Here is a 24,860-nt window from a genome sequence, read left to right on the forward strand (position 1 = left end):
CAACGAGATGCTGGCTATATTTTATTGTCTTGCTTGGAAAAAAATCTCCCGCACAGCCATTTTGTTCCTGGCGCAACTACACAGCTATGTTGTTGTCTGTGCTTTTGGGACACAGCTGATTTCATGATTTGGGGACCGATGGGGAGATGTCACATTAACGCTGGCGGAGGAGTGTAGAGGTAGTCCTCGAATTTACAACCATTTGTTTAGTGACCGTTCAAAGTTGCGACACTAAAAATAATGTGACTTATGACTGGTGTTTACACTTAGGACCGTTGCAGTGTTCCCACGGTCACATGATCAAAATTCGGACGCTTGGCCACTGATTCAAGTTTACAATGGCTGCAGTGTCCAGGGGACAAGCCGATCACATTTTGTGACCTCCTGACACCAAGCTAAGTCAAGGGGGAAGCCAGAATTGCTTAACAACCGTGTTACTAATTTAACAACCGCATTGGGTCACTTAAGAACTGCAGCAAGGAAGGTTGCAACATGGGGCAAAACTCGCTTAATAGCTGTCTTGCTTAGCCACAGAGATTTTGGGCTCGACTGTGGTCGTAAGTCAAGGACTAAGCTGTAAGGTTAGGAGGTAAGGAGGGGTTTTTCCGTGGGGGTCTACAAATGCAGCTGTGCAGCTCAGGATGGTGAAATTATTTTTATCCTTTAAAAAAAAAAACGACCGACAAGCCAAAAAACCCTCCACTGAGTGTCCCGCTCAGCCTGCGTGAGGGACTGTAAAGATTGTCCCATCATCACGAAAGTCTTGGTCAAATTTGCACAGTGACTGTCTCGTCCAGCCTTTGGTGACTTTTTTTTTCCCAAGCTGCATTTTCTCTTGTGACCAAAAACCCAGCGCGCAGGTCCTTAGGTCCAGTTGCCGAACGCCTGGGGAGGGTCACCGCTGACGGCTGGCAAAAGTCCAGGGGTTGTATATAACCCGTTGCTGTCCATCAGCCGTCCTGTCACGCTTTTGACAGGTCTAAACATTTGAAGATGTCCAGCTTGGTGAGCAAGTCCTGTGTGTTGAGCCACGATGTCAGAGGGGGGGAAGAGAAAGTGATATGGATCCCTTTCCGGCTTGGGAGCGTCCTGGAGGAATCTGTTTGATCACACCGAGAAGCAAAACGCTGGCCTAAGGTGACCTTTTCTAGGAAAGCTCTTCAGGTATCCTATGCTTTCAGATTTGAAGGTGAGTTTAATATAATAACAGAGTTGGAAGGGACCTTGGAGGTCTTCTAGTCCAACCCCCTGCCGAGGCAGGAAACCCTACACCATTTCAGACCCTCATGAATTACTCCACAGCCTTTTCAGAGAACGATGGAGAACGGGATGGGGATGACCAACAATGTGAGGAGGGCCGAACATGTCCCAGGAGTAACCACAAGGTCATAACTCTCGCTGAACATACACAAGTCCTCTCTGCTGCAACCCGTGGGATGGTCCACCAGAGATCACAGGTTCCTCCACTCAAGGCCCTGAACTTAAGCAGACAATGGTAGGAGGAAGTCAAGAAAACCACTCCATTGGAGGCAGTCCATTCCACCCCAACTTCCATAGCTCCACTCAGCAGTGGATTTCATACGCTATCTGAGGCTGGAGCATCAGTGCCTGGTTGGTGAAGAGCTCGCTGCCTTCTTGGGGAGCCTCTTCTTCTCCTTCCAGAGTCTGAGTCGCTTGGTCTTGCAGCTGCTCCGGGAAGACCCCTGCCAGGCCCTGGGGGTCCTTATAGGTGGCAAAGAGGGGCTTGTTGCGGTCAATGACAAACATTTCGTGGCCCCTCTCGTCTCGGTACTCCTCTAGCTGGGCGAAGGTGGTGGGCCCATCGGAGTAGTCGTTGACATACAAGATGTTCTCCTCCTTCTTGGCCTTTTTCCGCTTGCGGTGTTTCCGGTAGATCATGATCACCAACAGGAGGGCCACGAGGGCCAGCAGGGAGATGGCCACGGCGATGGCAGTCTGCGTGGCCATGCCCAGGGCGTGGAAGTCCATGCTCTCCATGTCGTAGAGAGGTTCCTGGCTGATGTCTACCGAAGCCGGGTAGCCCTGCGATTGTTGCTGCTGCAGCGAGAGGTTCACCATGAGGTGGAAGACCACCCGGGCCATCCCGCCGGGATTGGAGGCCTCGCACTCGTATTTCCCAGCGTGGGACACCGTCACGTTGTTGAGGAACAGCATCCCGCTGCCGGTGTCCGACTGTTCGAAGCGTTCCCCGACGCTGCGCTCTCTCAGCTCAAAACTTCCACTGGGCAGATGGGTCCGGCTTCCCCTGGAGCCCCCGGCCCGCCAGTGGGCGAGTTTACGCCAGGTCACCAGCGGCTGTGGGTAGCCCGAGGCCTGACAGGAGACGCGCAGGTCATCACCCAGCCGGGCCGTGACTTCGAGGGGCTGCACTTGCACGACCGGAGGGATGCAGATCAAGCTGTTGCCGGAGACGTCGGCGAGGCTTTGGTAAGCCAGGCGGGGCGGCTCCGAACACTCGATCTTCTTGTCCTGGGGACTCAGGAGCCTCTGGCCTTCCTCGCGGATCCAGCTGCTGAGCCAGTGCAGAGCACAGTCGCATCGCCATGGATTCTCTGCCGGAAAAGAAAACAAGTATCCCGTCAAGAGTAATCCACTGGAGGTTTTTAAGAAAAGACTGGACAGCCACTTAACTGGAATGGTATAGGGTTGAGCAGCGGGCTGGACTAGAAGACCTCTAAGGTCCCTTCCAGCTCTGTTTTGATCAGAATGGTATAGGGACGCCTGATTGAGCAGGGGACTGGACTAGAACAGGAGTCTCCAACCTTGGTCCCTTTAAGACTTGTGGACTTCAACTCCCAGAGTTCCTCAGCCAGCTTTGGAGACCCCTGGACGAGAAGACCTCCAAGGTCTCTTCCAGCTCTATATTGATCAAAATGGAATAGGGACTCCTGATTGAGCAGGGGCTGGACTAGAAGACCTCCAAGGTCCCTTCCATCTCTATTCTGATGGAAATGGTATAGGGTCTCCTGACTGAGCTGGGGGCTGGACTAAAAGACCTCCAAGGTCCCTTCTTCTGATTGATTGATTGGAGGTGTCAGATGTTGTCGATTTCTCTAGGTCCTTTCTGCTGGCATATTTCCCCACCTGATTAAAGGACTTCTCCTTTCCCGGATTTTTCTTTCGTCCAGGCGGACTACCAAGGGTCGTTTTGGACATACCTGTCAGCCTCAGCACTTGCAGACTGATGAGGGGTCTCAAGGTCACCCGGCTGATGGTACGCAGGTTGTTCTTGCTGAGGTCCAGCAAGGCTAGCGAGGTCAGTCCGGTCAGTGCTTGGTCCTCCAGAGACTCGATGCTGTTCTCTTGCAGGTGAAGTTCCTGGAGCCTCTGCAAAGGGAAGACGAGAGTCAGCAGAAGGACCCTTTAGCAGTTCCGGTCCTTACCCCTTGGGTCTTAAAACAAGGGTCTCCAAACTTGGCAACTGTAAGGCTTGCGGACTTCAATCTTTTTTATCATCGTGACAATCAAAACAAGCATCCAGTTTTGGTCACCACGATGTAAAAAAGATGTCGAGATTCTAGAAAGAATGCAGAGAAGAGCAACCAAGAGGATTAGGGGAATTGGAAGATTAAACATATGAAGAACGGTTGCTGGAATTGGGTATGTCCAGTTTAATGAAAAGAAGGACTAGGGGTGACTCCAAAGAAGAAGGGGTCCACCCAGGGGTGAAATGCTTCTGGTTCCGACCGGCTTGCGCGATCCGGTAGCGATGGCGGCTGCTGGTTCGGAGGAACGGTAGCAAAAATCCCTGGCCCCACCCCACCCCCTGCCTCTGCTGAGCTGCACCATCAGCAGAGGGGTTTTTTTTTACTTTTAAAAGCAGGTTTTTCTTCAGCCGAAACATGCCTTTAAAAGTTAAAAAAAAAGCCTTTGAGGATCCCACCCCTCAGCTGAGATCGGCAGAGCCTTTAAACTTAAAAAAAATAATTTAAAGGCTCCTCTGGCGATCTCACCTGAGTTCCTCATCAGCAGAACCTTAAAAACATGTTTTCTGTAGAAAACATGTAGAAAACCTCCTTTTAAGAGATTCTAAGGCAATTACCTGATTACTGATCGGACGCATGGCTTTTTTCCCAGCCCCAAAGCCCCAGTTTCACTTTCAGCACCAGACAGAATCAGTTGCTTAGCTAATCTATTTCATCACTGAGCAACTAATGCTGGCTGGCTTTGCTGGCTGAGGAACTCTGGGAATTGAAGTCCACAAACCTTAAAGTTACTAAGGTTGGAGACCCCTGATTTCTAAAAAATATAAATAAAATAAAATAATAAAATAAAATATTTGTGCAGCTTTCTAAGATTTGGTGTGTTTCTGTAGTGTTTCACTCTAACTACACAAACACACAAACACACAAAATCTCAGAAAGCTGTATGTGGCATTTCGTGTGTGTGTGTGTGTCAGTTGTGTTGGGTTGTGTGTGTGTAAAGTATGAAAGCTGGTTTTTGAGCTTTTTGTGGCTGTGTGAAGTGTGAAGTGCAGCTGCTTTTACATTGTGTGTGAGTCAGTTGTGTTGTGTTGTGTGTGTGTGTAAAGTGTGAAAGTTGGTTTTTGGTACCTCTTATTGTTTTGTATACTTTGTTTATTATTTTTATTATTTATTGTTATTGGCCACGCCCACCCAGTCATCTGACCACCAAGCCACACCCACCAATTAAGCCACGCCCACAGAACTGGTAGGGAAAATTTTTAGATTTCACCCCTGGGTCCACCTATTCCCCAAAGCACCTGAAGGCAGGACAAGAAGCAACGGTTGGAAACTAATTAAGGAGAGAAGCAACAAAACTCTGCTTGCCTCCAGAAGTTGTGGGCGCTCCATTACTGGAGGTTTTTAAGAAGAGATTGCACAACCATTTGACTGAAATGATATAGGGCTTTCTGCCTAAGCAGGGGGTCGGACTAGAAGACCTCCAAGGTCCCTTCCAACTCTGTTCTTCTAACTCTCAGAATTCCCCAGCAAGTCCACAAGGCTTAAAGTGCCCAAGTTTGGTGATTCCTGTCTTGGAACATAAAATTGTAGGGTTAAAGAGGACCTTTGAGGTCTTCTTGTGGAACCCCCTTGCTCAAGTAGGCGAGCCTAGCCTAGACCATTCTGGGCAAATGGTTCTTTAATCCCTTCTTAAAAGCCTCCAATGATGGAGCACCCACAACTTCTGGAGGCAAGCAGTTCCACTGGTTAATTGTTCTAACTGTCAGGAAATTTCTCCTTAGTTCTAAGTTGCTTTCCTCCTTGATTAGTTTCCATCCATTGGGTCTTGTCCTGCCTTCTGGTGCTTTGGAGAATAGTTTGACTCCTTCTTTGTGGCAGCCCCTAAAATATTTGAATACTGCTATCATATCAATCCAATCCTTCTTTTCATTAAAGAAGACATGCCCAATTCCTGCAACCGTTCTTCCTATGTTTTAGCCTCCAGTCCTCTAATCATCTTTGCTGTCCTTCTCTGCACTCTTTCTAGCATCTCAACATCTTTTTTATATCATGGCATCCAAAACAGAAAGCAGTATTCCATGTGTGGCGCCACCAGTCCACTATATCAAGCGGTATAAAGGAATGCAGCCCATTAAGATTGATGGAATATTGATTTATACAAACCAAGGCTTGGTTCAATGCATAAACCTGACATCAGCCTCAGTTACCCAAAACAAAGTGACAACTCTGAAGCTAGCCTGACTGAGGCCATCTTGGAGGCTTCAGCGTTGCCATAACAGAGATGAGGGATAGGGAGGGGGGGAACAGAGATAGTTGGGGTTTTGTAGCCAAAACAAAATAGTTTCCCACTGAGAACCAAGGACATTCGCACAGGTGGCTGAAAAGAGGAGTGAAGTTTCCAAGCAACGGCATGGCACCTTCATTGGACCATGTGATTGATTGATTGGAAAAGGAGGGAAAACTTTTACTTTTAATTAGGTGAAAACCGCAGGAACCTTCAGAGTTGGTTTTCAGCAGCCTGTGCCAATACGATACATCCAATAAACATGTTATAATAATAATAATAACAGAGTTGGAAGGGACCTTGGAGGTCTTCTAGTCCAACCCCCTGCCCAGGCAGGAAACCCTACACCATTTCAGATAAATGGTTATCCAACATTTTCTTAAAAATTTCCAGTGTTGGAGCATTTACAACAGGTTCTTTGAGGAAACTGCTTGTCTCGGAATTCGGTTTGCTATGGATGTATATAATTGCACCATTGTGCAATTAGCAAACCATACACAGGTGCAGTAAGTTAGAACACTCTCTGCTGGTACCTTCTACCGCTGGACCATAGAGAGTATTTTAACTTACAGCACCTGTGTCTGGTTTGCCAATTGCACAGTGGCAGATGGGACAGCACTCCAGAGGGTCAACGTCATTGCCCAGAAGACCATTGGTTGCCCTCTCCCCTCCTTGGAAGAGCTTGAGAGCTCCAGCTGCCTTAAGAGAGTCCAAAACGTTCTTAAAGATCCATATCAACCTGGGCACCCTTTTTTTTGAACTATTACCATCTGGCAGACGGTACAGGACAATAAAAACAAGGACAAATAGGCTGAAAAACAGCTTCTACCCCAGGGTAGAACTATAACTATACTGAATTCTTCTGTATAGTGCAATATTAATGCAGTATCAGGAGTTTTCGATTCAATTGTATGGAATGTGATAGATGTGTGTTGTTGTTTTATGTTTGTTTTTATAGTTTTCTTATGTATAATGTACACTGAAAATGGCATTTAATTTTGTTGTACAAGGTGCAATGACAATAAAGTAAATAATAAAGTTAAGAGTAAAGTAAACAGTAAAATAAAAAGTGAAGTGAAGTGTACCATTTGAAACCCCTGACACAAGGCTTACGAATCGCCAGATATTGTTGTTTGTGGAGGCTGAAGGATCTCCAGCCACTTTTCTCCCTAGCTTGATTTTTACCTTTGAATTTTAATTGAATTTGATGGGTTTTTAAAGTTTTGTAATTTTATGGGGGAGTGTGTTATTTTAACATTTGGGCAAATTTAAATTAGTTTTTAAGGGATGTTTTTAACTATTGTGTGTATCTGTATTTTAACTGCCTGTTCACCGCCCTGAGTCCTTCGGGAGAAGGGCGGTATACAAATTAAAATATTCATTCATTCATTCATTCATTCATTCATTCATTCATTCATTCATTCATTCATTCTCCCTGGACCCCCAAACAGCCTCACCTCCAGTTCACAAAAAGTGAAATCTGGGAGTCGGGTGATCTGGTTGCCGGAGAGATAAAGGACCCGCAGGTGTTCCAAGCCTTTGAAGATGCTGCTGTTGATCAAATGGATCCGGTTGCCATTCAGCGCCAGTTCCAGCAGCCGATTCTGGTGGTGAAAGGCGCCGGGCTCCAGGGCGGAGATGGTGTTGTTCTGCATGTAGAGATACCGGAGATCCAGAAGGGACGCCAGGTCTTGTTGGCGGATCTGGGTGATGCTGTTGTCCTGCAGGAAAATGGTCTGCCCAGCCAGAGAGGGAAGGAGGGACAAAGGCCAGAGTCAGTCAAGGGTGAGACGCAGGTCTCTTGTTTACATAAATTCTACCCTGAGGTCTCTGGTGCTCTCTGAACTTGGTGGTTTCCTTGCAGGCGTTTCATTACCCAACTAGGGAACATCATCAGTGCTAGAAAGGAGTAAGGTTTGTGGAGAGGAGGAGGAGGAGGACTATGTGGTCCCTGGTGCTCTCTGAGCTTGGTTGTTTTCTTGCAGGGAACATCATCAGTGCTAGACGGGAGTGAGGTTTGCGGAGAGGAGGAAAACTGTGGGGTCCTTCTCCCCATGTTAAGGGTCTTCTCATCTTGAATCGCTCGTTAGCCCTCTTGAGAGTCAATAAAGTTCCAAGAAGGTTACACCCATTTACACTCTGGGTGTGGAACCATCCAAGATAAACCCCCAAGTGGCCTCTACGACACTGAGAGAGCTAATGGCTGACTTTCAAAGTACTAATGACCAGAGGACTGCAAAGAATATAAATCCTTCCATTCTCCACCATTTCAGTCAGAACTGAAGAAGCTTCTTGGATGACGAGCGAAACGTCTTCAAGGAAAAAAACCCAAGGAAGCCCAGTTGCCTTTTGGAAAAAAAAGCACCTTTGGGATGGATTGTTGTATGTACCCTGAGAGCTTCTGCACCAGAGACAAAGTCCTTGTGTGTCTAATTACACTTGGCTAATAAAGAATTATATATGATATATTCTCGGGGGTGTCAAACTCAAGCCCTGTGGTGCTTAGATCCGGCCCAGGGGGCTGCCCTGGAAACCGCAAAGGATCGACCCGTGGCGCCTCTGCCAATGAGAACAGAGCTCTGGAGGGCCGCATGTGACCCTCCCCAGATCCATTTTCAGCTGTGACTGCCTCCCACGTGTGGCCCTCCAGAACTCCGTTTTCGCTGGCAGAGCACTTGGGCCACCACAGGCATCCACTGTGTCACTCGTGTCGGGGGCGCCTGGGGTGGCTCAAGCGCTCTGCCTGTAAAAACGGAGATCAGGAGGGCTGCGTGAGACCCTCCCGAGCTCCATTTTCAGCTGCAATGGCCTCCTGCAACCCTCTGCCAATGAAAACAGAGCTGTCGTGTCCCACTCCTCCGCTGACGGCCGGGTCAGGGAAATCCGAATCAGGCTTGCCTCTGCAGCTCTGCCCAAAGTCCTAGCAAAGTCCTCAGAGCAGGCAGGAGACCAGAAAGTGACTTCAGCAAGATAAGTTTGACTTTGCCTGACTCAGAGACTGCCAGAAAGCAGATCCTTTATATAGGCCATGGGGTGTGGCTCCATGACTCAGCACTCATTAAGGCCTGCCCCTCCCTTCCTTCTGTTGCCTCCGCCTATCCAGTCTTCTGATGCGAGGGTCACTCCAATCAGCAGCTGTTGGAAATAAACTTTCCTCAGGCTCACATGCTGTGGAGGAGGGGGAGGGGTCTAGCTGCTCCGTTTGCCTGGGCATGGAGCCAGGGCTGGGACCGGGAGGTGCCCCCTCCTCTTCAGCTTGTCTGGGCATGGAGCCAGGACTGGGGCCGGGAGGCATACATTCCTCCGTGTTCGGGAGCAGATAAGAAGGCCCCGGCTGCTGTGAGAGCGGGCAAGACACAACAAGAGCTCGAGAGGGCCATGCGCGGCCCTCCCGAGCTCCATTTTCACTGGCAGAGCGCTCAGGCCACCATAGCCGCCCCCAACACGAGTGACGTTGAGCTAGCCACGCCTACCCTGCCCCCCCACCAAGGTCAAACTCAACCCTGATGCGTCCCTCAATGAAATCGAGTTTGACACTATAGTCTATGTCAGTGTCGGCAAACGTATAGCACACGTGCCGGAAGCAGCACGTGAAACCATCCCGCGAAGAATGCGCGGCCTCGCTGGCTCATCTTCCACGTTCCTGTGATCACACGCGCGCCGGTCACCTGGCTGTCGCGTGCATAGGGGCGGAGGAACCCGGAAGAGCGGTGTTTCAGCACATATGTGCAAGCCGGCACCCAAACTTCTGGGTTGAAGTTACGTGCATGTGCGAGGGCTAGCTGTTTGTCGGGCGCACTTCCAGGCTGGTATCCGGGTGTTTGGGTGCCGGCTCACACATGCGCAATGGACTGCTGCTCTTCCGGGAATCTTTTATTTTTTTATTTTTATTTTTATTTTTATTTATTTATTTTTGTCACACAGTATATATAAGCATAAGCATGAAATAACTATACAACATAGAAGCATATATATCAGTATGAGTATATAATAACTATATTAATTGGATATAATGAAAGGAAACAGTAGGACAGGAACGGTAGGCACGCTGGTGCTCTTATGCACACCCCTAACAGACCTCTTAGGAATGGGGTGAGGTCAATGGTAGACAGGTTTTGGTTAAAGCTTTGGGGATTTTGGGAAGAGACCACAGAGTCAGGTAGTGTGTTCCAAGTATTAATAACTCTGTTGCTGAAATCATATTTTCTGCAATCAAGATTGGAGCGGTTCACATTAAGCTTAAATCTATTGTGTGCTCGTGTATTGTTGCGATTGAAGCTGAAGTAGTCTTTGACAGGAAGGACATTGTAATAGATGATTTTATGAGTTAAACTCAGGTCATGTCGAAGGCGGCGTAGTTCTAAGTTTTCTAAACCCAGGATTTCAAGTCTGGTGGTATAAGGTATTTTGTTGTATTCAGAGGAGTGGAGAACTCTTCTAGTAAAATATTTCTGGACACGCTCAATTGTATTAATGTCCAAAATGAGGTATGGGTTCCAGACAGGCAAGCTGTATTCAAGAATTGGTCTAGCAAATGTTTTATATGCTCTGGTTAGTAGTGTAGAGTTTTTGGAAAAGAAGCTGCGTAAAATTAGGTTTACAACTCTTAGAGCCTTTTTTGCGATGCAGTTGCAGTGGGCTTTGGCACTTAGATCATTAGATATGAAAACTCCAAGGCCACTCCCCCACGCGTGAAGGCCAGCGTGGCCCTGCATACCTCACGGGATGGTTTCACGTGCCATTTCTGGCCCGCAGGCCAGCACACAGGAACGTCAAAGGTTCTCCACGACTGTTCTATATTCTCTATTCTACTAGGCCTCACCTGCGTGGTGGGGGAGATGCTCCCTGGAATGTCCTTCAGCCCTAAAGAGCCACACTCCACCGTCAGGCTGTAGCAGCGGCAAGGCGCGGGACATACATGCGCCTGGAACACCAGGAGCCCGAGCAGCAGGAGGCAGAGAAGTGGAGCCTTCGCCGGGGCCATCCTAGACCAGCTGCAGGAAAGAGAGAGAGAAATAAAGAGAACATTGCAACAGGGCTCCCAACATAGGGGAAACCGAGGCAGGTCACCCCCAGGTGACCGGATGGTACCCTTTAGGGCAATCCGGCAATGATGAGGATCGTTCAGATGATCTCAAGAGTGCCTAACCGTGCACGTCCTCCTGGTAGTCTTTGACTCCAGCCCCATCCTGTCGTGTACAGGTAGTCCTCGACTTTCGGCCACAATGGAGCACAATGGAGCCCAAAATTTACGTTGCCAAGTGAGACATTTGTTAAGTGAGCTTGGCCCCCTTTTACGCCCTCACTTGCCAGGTTTGTTAAGTGAATCACTGCGGTTGTTAAGTGAATGGGAAACCCCACGGACTTTCTCGTCAGGTCGCAAAAGGGGATCACGTGACCTCCAAGACATTGTAACCGTCATAAATATGAGTCAGTTGTCAAGCACCTGAATTCTGACCACCTGACCTTGGGGATGCTGGAATGGTCATAAGTGTGAGAAATAGTTGTCTTTTTTCAGTACCGTCGTAACTGTGAACAGTCACTAAATGAACTGCCGTAAGTCAAGGACTATCAGTCTCCGAGCAGAGGAGGACAGCAGCTAAGATGTTCAATGAGATCATGGTCATCCCAGGCTCCAGTTCCTCCTTAGCCATGGAAGCCAGTTGGAGGAACTGGACCCTCCTTCTCCCCCTTATGACTCCTGGACTCCCAGAAATCCTCAGCCAGCTGTGTTGCCCCCCCTTTTTTTTGCATATTTTTTTAAATTTTTATTTCTCATAAACATATTTAAATGTAAAGTCTCTTATCCATCACTGATCATTCATCTTATATCCTTTAACTTTCATTTTTATTTGTTTGGGGCTGCTCTTTTACCATTTCCTCTTCTTTGTTTTAGCACAACCTTTCCTCTTCTTCTTCCCTCCTCTTTCTTCTTCTGTCTTTTTCTACTTTCTTCATTCCTCCTCTCCTCCCTTTCTACTTCCCCTCCCGTTCCCCCACGCCTCTCTTCTTCCTCCCTTTCTATCCCTCTCTCCTACTCTTCTTTCCCTTCTTTTTTCTTCCTCTCCTTCTCCCTCTCTTCTATCCCTCTCTCTCCTTTCCTCTCTTCTCTCCTCCTTCCCTCTCACTATTCCTGTTTCCTTTCCCACTCCTTTGTTGTTTCCATTTTTAATTCCATCTAGAATGGTATTCAAGCAGCCCCGATTTTCTATTTATATACATCTTTGTTTCAAATTCTTTTTTGTTTAATAATTATATCTTGTTTTAAAATGGACAGCTAACATCAAAAACATCATCAAAAAAGGACAGCAAAGAATGTTCTTTCTGCGCCAACTCAGAAAGCTCAAACTGCCCAAGGAGCTGCTGATCCAGTTCTACAGAAGAATTATTGCGTCTGTCATTTGCACCTCTATAACTGTCTGGTTCGGTTCTGCAACCCAACAAAAAAAACACAGACTTCAGAGGATAATTAGAACTGCAGAAAAAATAATTGCTACCAACCTGCCTTCCATTGAGGACCTGTATACTGCACGAATCAAGAAGAGGACTGTGAAAATATTTACAGACCCCTCGCATCCTGGACATAAACTGTTTCAACCACTACCCTCAAAACGACGCTATAGAGCACTGCACACCAGAACAACTAGACACAAGAACAGTTTTTTCCCAAAGGCCATCACTCTGCTAAACAAATAATTCCATCAACACTGTCAAACTATTTACTGAATCTGCACTACTATTAATCTTCCCATAGTTCCCATCACCAATCTCTTTCCATTTATGACTGTATGACTATAACTTATTGCTGGCAATCCTTATGATTTATATTGATATATTGACCATCAATTGCGTTGTAAATGTTGCACCTTGATGAAGGTATCTTTTCTTTTGTGTACACTGAGAGCATATGCACCAAGACAAATTCCTTGTGTGTCCAGTCACACTTGGCCAATAAAAATTCTATTCTATTCTATTCTATTCTATTCTATTCTATTCTATTCTATTCTATTCTATTCTATTCTATCTGTTTTATCATTCATGTACACTTTTATAGTAACTCTTTTTCTCTTCGCCCCTTCTCCCTTTTCCATTTACCTGAGTTTCTATTCTTTTTTATTGTCTTTTCTCTTATTTATCTTTTTCCTATCCACTTCCTCTCTTTCTCTTTATTTATATTTCTTTTCTAACCAATCATAAAAACTTCCCCATGCCTTGAAATACATCGATTCTTTTTATCTTTTATTCGCAATGTTAATCTATTCATTTCTGCACATTCTAAAATTTTCTTTATTATCTCTCCTTCCGACGGGAATTTGTCTGCTTCCCAGTTTTTTGCAAATACTATTCTAGCCGCTATTATTATCTGTAAAAGTAAAGGTTCCCCTTGCACATATGTGCTAGTCGTTCCTGGCTCTAGGGGGCGGTGCTCATCTCCGTTTCAAAGCCGAAGAGCCAGCGCTGTCCGAAGACGTCTCCGTGGTCATGTGGCCGGCATGACTCAACGCTAAAGGCGCACGGAACGCTGTTACCTTCCCTCCAAAGGTGGTCCCTGTTTTTCTACTTGCATTTTTACGTGCTTTCGAAACTGCTAGGTTGGCAGAAGCTGGGACAAGTAACGGGAGCTCACCCCGTTACACGGCAGCACTAGGGATTATTATCTGTATTATCAAATATATATCTTCTTTGCTATATTTCTCCGGTATTATCCCCAATAAGAATATCTCTGATCTTAGCTCTATTCGTTGCTGTAGCATTTCCTCTAACCATATCTGTAATTTAACCCAATAGTTCACAGAAGAACTGTGCTGCCCCTTTGATGACTTCTGGACTCTAACCCCTTCCCGCGCTCCCTCCCCATGCGCACAACCCCATGCATGCATCCCCTCGCGCATGCACACACATCTTTTGCATGCGCCCCATCCCCCGTGCATGTGCGGCAGAGACCCGACAACCACCTGGCTGGCAGGTGGAGCTAAGCTGGGGCGACGGCTCGCATGCCCGCAAAGAGGGCTCTCAGAGATTCGCCATCATGGCTCTAGGGAAACCCTCAACGAAAGTAGGGGAACTTACCAAATTTGTGGATGATACTAAGCTGGTAGGAATAGCCAACACCCTAGAACAGGGGTAGTCAACCTTTTTATACCTACCGCCCACTTTTGTATCTCTGTTAGTAGTAAAATTTTCTAACCGCCCACCGGTTCCAGAGTAATGCGCCGTGTATCGTCATCTGAGCATGCCTCTCGCGCATCGTGGATTAGGTTTGGGGGGTGGCGCGCCGGCTACCAGCTCTGCTTGTCTGTTACACTGGATGGTGTGGGGGGAGATGCGCAAGCTAGTCTGGGACGAGATTCTTTTGTTTGCGGTCGTATTATAGCGCCATTTAATTTCACTTACACAACATGAACTAAACTTATGCGTGGGCGATACAAATAGTATATTTTCAGAAATTTAAATTGTCACGGGGAATTTTATAAAAACCTAATGAAAATGTTTTTAAATAATGCTATGAATTTTTTTTTAAAAGTCAATTAAATTTTAAAAAAAGGAAAGTGCTTCAGTATCGGACAAAACCCCTACTGCCCACCATGAAAGCTGGAACGCCCACTAGTGGGCGGTAGGGACCAGGTTGACTACCACTGTTCTAGAAGATAGGCTGAAGATCCAGATGGATCTTGACAGACTTGAACCCTGGGCCCTGTCTAACAACATGAAATTCAATGCAGAGAAAAGTCAAGTCCTACACTTAGGCAAGAAAAACCCAAAGTACACATATAGACTGGGGGAAACCAGGTTTCTTAATAGCAGTGACTGTGAGAGGGTTCTTGGAGTCTTAGTGGACAACCAGCTAAATATGAGCCAGCTGTGTGCGGTGGCAGCCAAAAAAGCCAATGCAATCCTAAATTGCATTAACAGAGGGATACAATCAAGATCAAGTGAGGTACTAATACCACAAGACCACACCTAGAGTACTTCATCCAGTTTTGGTCACCACACTATAAAAAGAGTTTGAGACTCTAGAAAAAGTGCAGAGAAGAGCAACCAGGATGATGAGGGGACTGGAGGCTAAAACATATGAAGAACGGTTGCAGGAAATGGGCCTGGCTAGTCTAGGGAAGAGAAGAACCAGGGGAGACATCATAGCATCTTCCAATATTTGAGGGGCTGCCACAGAGAGGAGGGGGTCAAACTGTTTTCCAAAGCACCTGAAGGCCAGACAAGAAACAACGGATGGAAACTGATCAAGGAGAGATTCAACCTGGAAATAAGGAGAACTTTTCTGACAGTGAGAACAATCAACCCATGGAACAGAAGTTGCCTTCAGAATTTGTGGGAGCTTCATCACTGGAGGCTTTGAAGAAGAGACGGGACTGCCATCGGTCAGAAATGGTGTAGGGTCTCCTGCTTGGGTGGGGGGTTGGACTAGATGACCTCCAAGGTCCCGTCCAACTCTGTTGATCTGACCAAAGTTAAAAAAAAACAAAGGAACCTGCAGTATGGAAACCACAGGCTCACAGAGAGATTACAGATATCTGGGCTTAAGCCCCTGAGCCTCACCAAGGGGCCTATTAGCTTAGTAGGGGCAATGGCTCTTCTACCCGACCGCCTGAATCTTCCTCGTCTTAAACACAACTCTTTGCTTTAAGCCCCCCCACCCCAAAGTCCTCTGAAATGCTACCGCATCGGCCTGCCATTGCGCCTCAAGCTGAGCCAAGAGGCTGGAGCTATTGAGGTTGGCATAACGCCCAGCCCAAACTCCATCACGTGCTGGGTTGGCATGCTGGCATGCCGAGAGCCAAATATAGAACTCAAGCAAGAGAAAGCAGAAGGACAAAAGGACCCTTCAGTCAGGACACGGCTTTCAGAACAACAGAAGAACAGAGTTGGAAGGGACCTTTGAGGTCTTCTAGTCCAACCCCTGCTCACCACAGGAGACTCTATTCCAGACAAGAAGCTGTCCAATCGCTTATGGAGATTCTCAGTCATTCAGGTCCTGGTTGTCACAAAGGTGCTTTTTTTCAAGAGCAACTGGACTTTCTGGTTTTTCTTTGAAGACGTTTCGCTTCTCATCCAAGAAGCTTCTTCAGCTCTGACCGGATGGTGGGGAATGGAAGGATTTATATTCCTTGCAAACAGCTGGTCATTTCCATCCTTTTAGAGGGTCATTGAAGCCACTAGGAGGCCACTAAAAGGATGCAGATGACCAGTTGTCTACAAGGAGTTTCAATCCTTCCCTTCCCCACCATTCGGTCAGAACTGAAGAAACTTCTTGGATAAGAAGCGAAACGTCTTCAAAGAAAAACAAGGAAGTCCAGTTGCCTCCTGAAAAAGCACCTTTGGGCAGCTGTGAAAACTCTTCTTAAAAGTGATGGCGCACCAACAACTTGTGTTCCACTGATGAATTGTTCTCACTATCGGGAAATTCTTCCTTAGTTCTTGGTCGCTTCTGTCCTTGATGAGTTTCAATCTGTTGCTTCTTGTCCTACCCTCAGGGATTTTGGAGCAGGGGTCTCCAACCTTGGCAACTTTAAGCCTGGAGGACTTCAACTCCCAGAATACCCCAGCCAGCAAAGCTGGCTGGGGAATTCTGGGCGTTGAAGTCCACCAGGCTTAAAGTTACCAAGGTTGGAGACCCCTGCTTTGGAAAATAGTTTGACCCCCCCACTCCCCTTCTTTGGGGGCAGCCCCTCAAATATGGAAACATTTTCCCCTGAATTAGGCCAGGAGGAGTCTTGCAGCCATCAAGGCCTCTATGCTTGTCATCCCAACGTTGACCCAAAACTGCCTTCTTGTCGCAATCAACACAATACTCATACTCATATATATGCTTATATATTGTATAATTATTTCATGCTTATGCTTATATATACTGCGTGACAACATAAATAAACAAACAATGCTAATCCTTTCGATTGCCAATCCTTGCATTTCAAGCAGGAATTAAAGAAAGACCCCATTCTTCAATTCCCTCATGGTTCGTTTCTTGGTTAACGCCAGCTGTATGAGAACCTCCAGCGATGGAGCCTCCGTATCTCCAAGAGGAAGGCAGTTTCAAAACTTCAGAAATTATAGAATAACAGAGTTGGAAGGGACCTTGGAGGCCTTCTAGTCCAACCCCCTGCCCAGGCAGGAAACCCTACACCATCTCAGTCAGATGGTTATCCAACATTTTCTTAAAAATTTCCAGCGTTGGAGCATTCACAACTTCTGCAGGCAAGTTGTTTCACTTATTAATTGTTCTAACTGTCAGGAAATTTCTCCTTAGTTCTAAGTTGCTTCTCTCCTTGATGAGTTTCCACCCATTGCTTCTTGTTCTACCCTCAGGTGCTTTGGAGAACAGCCCGACTCCCTCTTCTTTGTGGCAGCCCCTGAGATATTGGAACACAGCTATCATGTCTCCCCTAGTCCTTCTTTTCATTAAACTAGACATACCCAGTTCCTGCAACCGTTCTTCATATGTTTTAGCCTCCAGTCTCCTAATCATCTTTGTTGCTCTTCTCTGCACTCTTTCTAGAGTCTCAACATCTTTTTTACCAAGTAGAAAACCATATCCCCACCAACATTGCCAGGGCAGGCTACTGTACATAAACAGAGCAAACCCCACACCCACCAGCACTGATGATGCTACCTATTTGGGTAATGAAACGTCTACCACAAAAACAAACATACTAAGAGAGTACCTACAATTTTCATTCTCCTCTCTGCAAACCTCACTCCCTTCTAGCATGGATGATATTATCTAGTTGGGTCATAAAATGTTTGCAAGCAAAAACCAAGCTCAGAGAACATCAAGGAATACACAGTCCTCCTCCTCCTCCTCCTCTCCACAAACCCCACTCTTTCCTAGCACTGATAATGTTACCTAGTTGGTCATGAAATGTCTGCAAGCAAAAAACCCAGCTCAGAGAACACCAAGGACCACATAGTCCTCCTCTTCCTCCTCCTCCTCCTCCTCCCCCCCCTCCTCCTCCATGCAGACTTCACTCCCTTCTAACACTGATGATGTTACCTAGTTGGGTCATGAAATATCTGCAAGCTAAAAACCCAGCTCAGAGAACACCAAGGTCTCCATAAGCACCAAGAAAATAATATATTGATTTACTGCCCATGTGTGAACCGACCTGCGCTCCCTCTGCCTCAGTTCCCCTGCTTGAAAGCTAGAACAATATTAAGCTCTCCGTAGGACTTCTTCCAGTGGGGTTCAGAATCTCTAAGGTCAGAAGGGCAGTCGGGGCCCCTGGGGGCCCTTGCAAAAGAGAGGCAGATACAGCGTGTGACGTACAAGATTATGATCCACTCTGATCCTCCAGGGATAGGGCAGGATTACGTGCAAAACGGATCAGCCTCTTCATCACAGGGGCTTATCAAGAATGCTCTTCCTGAGATTACAATGGATCAAGCATGACGGTGGGTCATTAGCAAATCTCGTCACGGGGGGGGGGAATATCCAGAGTGACCTTGAGTTTTAAAAGCCGGTGGTGAAATTAGGGGAGAAATCCATTGGCAGGGGTCTCCGTTGCCCCTTCCCCACACCACGCAGACCCCAAACAGGGTGGGACGTCAACACATCAGATTTCTCGATTTCATGCTGAATAGAGGTGGGGGACAGACAAGCATCTGCAAGCCAAGTTCCCAAGGGAAGCTACAACTCCGTTTTTGCAAGAGAATATTTAAAGCAGGGGTCTCCAACCTTGGTCCCTTTAAGACTTGTGGACTTCAACTCCCAGAGTTCCTCAGCCAGCTTCCCCGTTGACTTTGCTTGGGAGGAGGTCGCAAAACGGGGATCGCGTGCCCGCCCCCTGGGACACTGCGACCGTCATAAATATGAATCCGTTGCCAAGCGTCGGAATTTTAATCCCGTGACCATGGGGATACTGCAACAGTCGTGACTTTGAACGGCCTCTCAATGGACAGTTGTAAGTCAAGGACTACCTGTACAGGATAACAGAGTTGGAAGGGACCTTGGAGGTCCTCCAGTCCAACCCCCCCCCACATAGGCAGGAAAAAACCCTACACAGGTAGTCCTCGACTTACATCCACAATTGAGCCCAGAATTCCCGTCGCTAAGCGAAACAGTTGTTAAGTGAGTTTCACTCCATTTTACGACCTTCTGGCAAGCAGACTCAACGGGGAATCCAGATTCTACGTCGCAATCATGTGACTAACGTAACGACCGCAACGATTCACTTAACAACGGGGCAAGAAATGTCGTAAAAGGAGGCAAACTCACTCTACCAACGTTTCACTTAAGCACCATAAATTGGGGACTGAATTGCGGCCATAACCCGAGGACCAGCTGTATTTTGTGAACCAAGAACATCAGTTGCTTCTGATAGCAGCAGCCTCTGACACGCAATGCCCTTCTCTGAAGGCAAATGCATTTTTAAACAAAACAAAAAAAAAACACCTTTTAACCAAAGCTGGAGGAAGAAAATCAAGATGGGTTTTGTCAAGGAAACAGTGACTGGCGTTTTTGTGACACACTGCTGGCCTGATCTACCTGGATCCCCTCTTGCAGAAGCCCATATGGGAAGCCCCCTCCCCTCCCCGAAGAATGAAATATTTTAGAAAATGTTAAAAAGGTGGGATATTATATTTCCCTAAAGGAGAAGCAGGTTTCTAAAGACAGAAACTCAGAGCCCCAACTCCCTGCACCCCAAGCAGGTACTAAGCAGAGGGCAGCTTTTCAAAACGCAGATTTGGTAACCCATTACTCCCTACAGTCTGAAGAAATGTAGGATTAGCCCTCAACCACAGCAGGAATTGCCCAACAAGCCCCTTTCATTGCATGAGCCCAAACCTCAACCAAACCTATCTCAGACAAACAGCTAGCATTTGCACACGGCCCCAGGGGAATCTGACAAGAGCCAATAGACTACATGTTCTTGCTCAGGAACAGGAAGCTGAAGGGCAAGGCCCAAGAGAAGGTATAAATACCCCTCATTCTCAACTCCATGTGGTCAGCTGCCCAGAATCACAAATGCTTTGGTGGTTCTGCTTCGTCAATAAATGGACCCTCTTTCCAATTAGCCTCCATTTTGTTTTCTCCCCAGCTTGGAACTGAACCGGATGGATATTTCTTCCAACACTAAGATGCAGCCCAGGTGAACTGCAGGAGGGGATTTTAAAGCCCAAAAATGATGGGCTGCAGAACCTTAAAAGGGAGGGCCAGAAGAATAATCTTGTGTGCATCTACTGATATTTGAAGGCAAGACACTGAATCTTTACGGGCGGGGGTGTGTGTGTGTCTCCAAATGTGGCCACTTTAAGACTTGTGGACTTCAACTCCCAGAATTCCTCAGCCAGCATATGGGAGGTAGCCTCATGGTGGGATGGGGGAATTCTGGGAGTTGAAGTCCACAAGTCTTAAAGTGGCCAAGTTTTAGAGACCCCTGTTTTAGGGCAGCCTTCTTCACCGGGGCCGCGGTGTGGCTCAGGCTGTAAGATAGCCTGTTATTAGAACACAGCTGCCTGCAATTAATGCAGGTTCTAGTCCCACCAGGCCCAAGGTTGACTCAGCCTTCCATCCTTTATAAGGTAGGTAAAATGAGGACCCAGATTGTTGGGGGCAATAAGTTGACTTTGTATATAATATACAAATGGATGAAGACTATTGCTTGACATAGTGTAAGCCGCCCTGAGTCTTCGGAGAAGGGCAGGATATAAATGCAAAAAAAAAAAAACAACCTTTGTTGGAAGAAAAAATCCAGGTCCAAGCCAGGAATAAAATGGAGGCCAACACACACACACACACACAGAGAGAGAGAGAGAGAGAGAGAGAGAGAGAGAGAGAGAGAGAGAGAGAGAGGTTCTGGGACAGCTGGCAAAATGGAGTTGAGAGTAGGATGGGTTTTTTTTAATACCTTCTCCATTCCATGGGGTCATATAGGGGTCATAGCTGGCTCTACAGCCAAAAGGGGAAATGCAAATCCTAGGTGTTTGTCTGAGCGAATCTTGTCAAACTTTGGCTTGCCTAACTGTGTTGCTTACCTGGCGTTTCGGTCTGACCCGTCTTTCTGAATGGATGACCCAATCTGCATTTCTAAAAGCTGGCCTCCTCAATTTCTGCTTGGGGGCCAGGGAGACTGGGACTGGTTTCTGCCTCCCTTAAGGTTCCCCACCCCGCACATTTCTCCTTTAGGGGAAATATTCTATCCTGCCTTTTTAATATTCCCCAAAATATTTCATTCTCTAGGAGAGTGGATGGATGCCAGTTTGACACCTCTGTTCTACACCTTAGCCACTTTAGGATGTCTGGACTTCAACTCCCAGAATTCCCCAACCAGCATAGCTGTGGTCCATTGGGGTGAGGGATGGAGGAAGAGGAGGGGAGGGGTCTGTGAAATTTACCTGGCACAGACAGATCTTGTCAGTGAAGGTGGAGGCTCTACCTTCAGTAAACACATCCGTCTAGGCACCTGAAGCACCTCCAGAGTCACTGAGTTGTGCATGCCCACACATTCACACCAGTGGTGAGTTTCTACCGGTTCACCCCAGTTCGGGCGAACCTGTAGGCCGGTAGCAGGAGGCTCCGCCCAGACGTCATCAAAAACGTTCTGCGCATGCACAGAAGCGCTGTGTGCTAGCAATAGTGAACCGGTAGCACCGGGATTTGAAACCCACTACTGATTCATACCCTTGGGAACCATTGCAGGTAGTCCTCAACCTACAATGGTTCACTTAGTGACCATTCAAAGTTACAATGGCACTGAAAAAAGTCACTTATGACCAGTTTTCACACTTATGACCATTGCAGCATCCACATGGTTAAAATTCGGACACTTTGACTCATATTTATGATAATCGCAGAGTCCCGAGGTCACGTGATCTCCTTTTGCGACCTTTCGACAAGCAAAATCAAGGGGGAAGCCGGATTCACAAAATTAATTCAGTCATTCACTTAAGAACTGTAGCAAGAAAGATCGTAAAATAGGGCAAAACTCTCTCACTTAGCGACAGAAATTTTGGGGCTCAATTGTCGTAAATCGAGGACTACCTGCAAAACTAAATTCTTCTGGGCTCTCTCCATACAAATTTAGGACCTGATTCACCACAATTTGCTAAATCATGTGGCTGAATTTAATTTGATTTAATTCCATTTAATCTGACGGAATTGAATTTTATTCTTACTGATAAAATCAGTAACCTCTCCCCCTTTGAATGCCTCGCTTCAATTAATTCTCCTTTTTGTCTAAATTACTGTATTTATTTTAAAACTTTAACCCACATGAGTCCTATGGCCAAGAAACTCTACACAAAGAAAACAAAACAGTTGTTTCCAATTGTTTTGAAAATAATCAGTAGAAATCTTTACAATTAATTCTCCACCGTTTTGATTTCCATGAATATCAATAAAAGCCACACAGAATTATTTACGGCTTGGTCACCCAAAGCATCCCACAGTTGGAGGCCCATATTGTGAAAAAAATCCCCACCAGAGCACAACAAACACAGTTTATTCTACACATCGTAATTGTTGGAGTGTGTAAGTCACCTAAACTCCAAACCTCGGTTTATCAACCACAATGCCCAATTCACACGATCCAAATTTTGGCTTCGCGAAAGCCAGTTTCTCTCTTCACTTTGATAATAATTTCCCTCCTTATTTCACTGAGTTTTTCACTGAGTTAATTAATTATAAAAACTTACAAGTTGATTTAAATGAATTTCACCTGTCCTTTCAATGCAAAAGCCTCTATTTAAGGTACTCCTTGACTTACGACCACCATTGAGCCAAAAATGTCCATGGCTAAGCGAAGCAAATCTTAAGTTAGTTGCACCCCATTTTACGACCTTGCTTGCCACAGTCACTAAGCGAATGACTGCCATTGTTAAGTGAATCATGTGGTCTTTAAGCGAATCTGGCTTCCCTTGTTGAGTTTGCACGTCAGAAACTGGCTGGGAAAGTCGCAAAAGGGGATCCCATGAGTCTGGGATACTGTGACCGTCATAAATGTGAGTCAGTTGCCAAGCAGTCCGAATTTTGATTCCATGACCATGGGGATGCTGCAATGGTTGTAAATATGAAACATGGTCAAAAATCATTTTTTTCAGTGCTGTTGTAAGTACAAATGGTTACTAAATGAACTATTGTAAGTCGAGGACTACCTGTTCTGAATCCCATCCATGGCCGGAGCCCAGAAGAAGCTTGGATGGCAGAGATGCCACCTTTGAGCGCATCAACTATTGGGGACCAGCCTTGGGGGTGCCGTCAGGATGGGCATCTGGCCGGGATCGTCTCCTTTCGGGGGCTCTGATCCCAGCTCCCCCATCTCAGAAGGGGCCCCAGCAGCTCTAGGGTCCCCAAAGCCTCCCACGATGGCTTAGGGCGGAATGAAGCAGTGGAACTCCCTGCTACAAGACAAAAACAGGACCACTTGGTGAGGGAGTCCCCCAAATGTTTCCTGCCTCAGCAGGACTAGATGACCTCCAAGGTCCCTTCCGAGTCTGTCCTTCTGTGACTTCGGTTACGTTACGCTATGGCATGTTTTCCCTTGGCTGGGGATGATGGGCAAGGCTGGGCTTCCAGGGGGCAGGGAGGCCGGTCTTTGCTCCACGGGGCAGAGGCGACCCTCCCCAGGCACCAAGGGGGCTCCCTGGGCACTTGCCCCCCCAGCCCCCGGTACCTGCTGCCTTCTGGTGGCCGGGAGTCCCGGCGGCCCATCACCTGCCCCGAGATATCCCCCTCGGGGAGACGCCCCCGGCCCTGCCCGCGCCCACCCCGCGGCGGGCATCGCCCTGCCCGAGGCAGCTCCGGGACCCCGCCGCTCACCTGCCCCGCCCGGCTCTCCATGGCATCGGCGGCCTCGCTCCGGCTGCGGCTCCGGCTCCAGCTGCGGCTGCGGCTCCGGCTGGCTCGCCTGGGAAGCCGCCGAGTGCCCGGCTCTGCCTCCCGTGCCAGCCGCCGCCGTTGCCCCCCGCCCGCCCGGTGACGTCAGCGCCGCCCCCTCCCCGCCGAGCATCCCCCACCTGGGCAGCCACAGCCGCCGCCGCCGCCGGGGAAGCGCAGGGGCCGCAGCCGGGACAGGGGAGGGAGGGAGAGGCAGGGGCACGGGAGGAGGGGGGGATGGACGGATGGATGGATGGAGAAATGGAGGGATGGAGGGATAGGTGCATGGATGGACAGATGGACGGATGGGCTGATGGATGACGGATGGAGGGATGGGTGATTTGAGAAATTGATGGATGGATGGACGGATGGATACATGAATGCATGGGTAGGAGGGAAGGACAGGTGCACAGGCGGATGGGTGGACAGATGGGCATATAGATGGGTGGAGGGAGGGAAGGAGGGAGGGAGGGAAAGAAGGATGAATGAACAGATCGATGGGTGGATGGATAAATAAATGAATGCAGGGAGGGAGGGAGAGACAAGTGCAAGGGTGGATGGGTGGACGGATGGATGATAGATGGGTGAATGGATGAATGGGTGGGTGAATGGAGAAATGGATGGATGGATGGATGGATAGATAGATAGACAGACAGACAGACAGATAGATAAAGGCATGGCTGGATAGATGCGGGGAGGGAGGGACAGGTGCACAGGTGGATGGATGGACAGATGGACCATTGGACAGATGGAAGGATGGATGAACAGATCAATGGATGGATGGATGGATAGATAGATAAAGGCATGGCTGGATAGAGGGAGGGAGGGAGAGGTGCATGGGTGGATAGATGGGCAGATGGGTGATGGGTATACAGGTGAATGGATGGACAGGTGGGTAGATGGAGAGGGATGAGTGGAGGATGGATGGAACCACCTAGAAAAAACCAAGACTGCCTTTGGGACCACTAACTCCTTTTAGCGACCCCCTCAATCCCCCAGCCTGGTGCCAACCTTGGTGGGGGGGGGCAGGGCTTAGTTTGGGATTCAGTGAGTCTGCAAAACTGGGGAGGAGCGATGGTCTCCAGACTCCCATCCCTTCAGCTCCACAGACCCCCGAGGGAGGACTATTCCCGAGTTCACAGCATCCTGGGGTGGGAATCAGCCTGAAGGACATCTAGTCCAGTGGTGGGTTTCAAATTTTTTTTACTACTGGTTCTGTGGGTGTGGCTTGGTGGGCATGGCATGGCATGGCTTGGTGGGCGTGGCTTGGTGGGCGTGGCAGGGGAGGGGTACTGCAATATCC

The 24,860-nt window shown here is 47.7% G+C and overlaps 1 protein-coding gene across 1 annotated transcript; it reads right to left on the reverse strand.

Moving 5' to 3' along the window:
- Window positions 1-1,496: 1,496 nt before the first annotated feature.
- Window positions 1,497-23,000, reverse strand: LRRC24 (leucine rich repeat containing 24). The gene is made up of 5 exons (XM_058174828.1): window positions 22,927-23,000; window positions 10,553-10,724; window positions 7,188-7,466; window positions 3,180-3,348; window positions 1,497-2,573 (listed from the first exon to the last, which is right to left on the reverse strand). The coding sequence occupies exons 1-5, from the start codon at window positions 22,998-23,000 to the stop codon at window positions 1,564-1,566; spliced, it is 1,704 nt and encodes a 567-aa protein (XP_058030811.1). The 3' UTR covers window positions 1,497-1,563.
- Window positions 23,001-24,860: the final 1,860 nt, after the last annotated feature.

This window comes from Ahaetulla prasina, chromosome 3 (assembly GCF_028640845.1).
Source record: "Ahaetulla prasina isolate Xishuangbanna chromosome 3, ASM2864084v1, whole genome shotgun sequence".
Taxonomy (NCBI): Eukaryota; Metazoa; Chordata; class Lepidosauria; order Squamata; family Colubridae; genus Ahaetulla; species Ahaetulla prasina.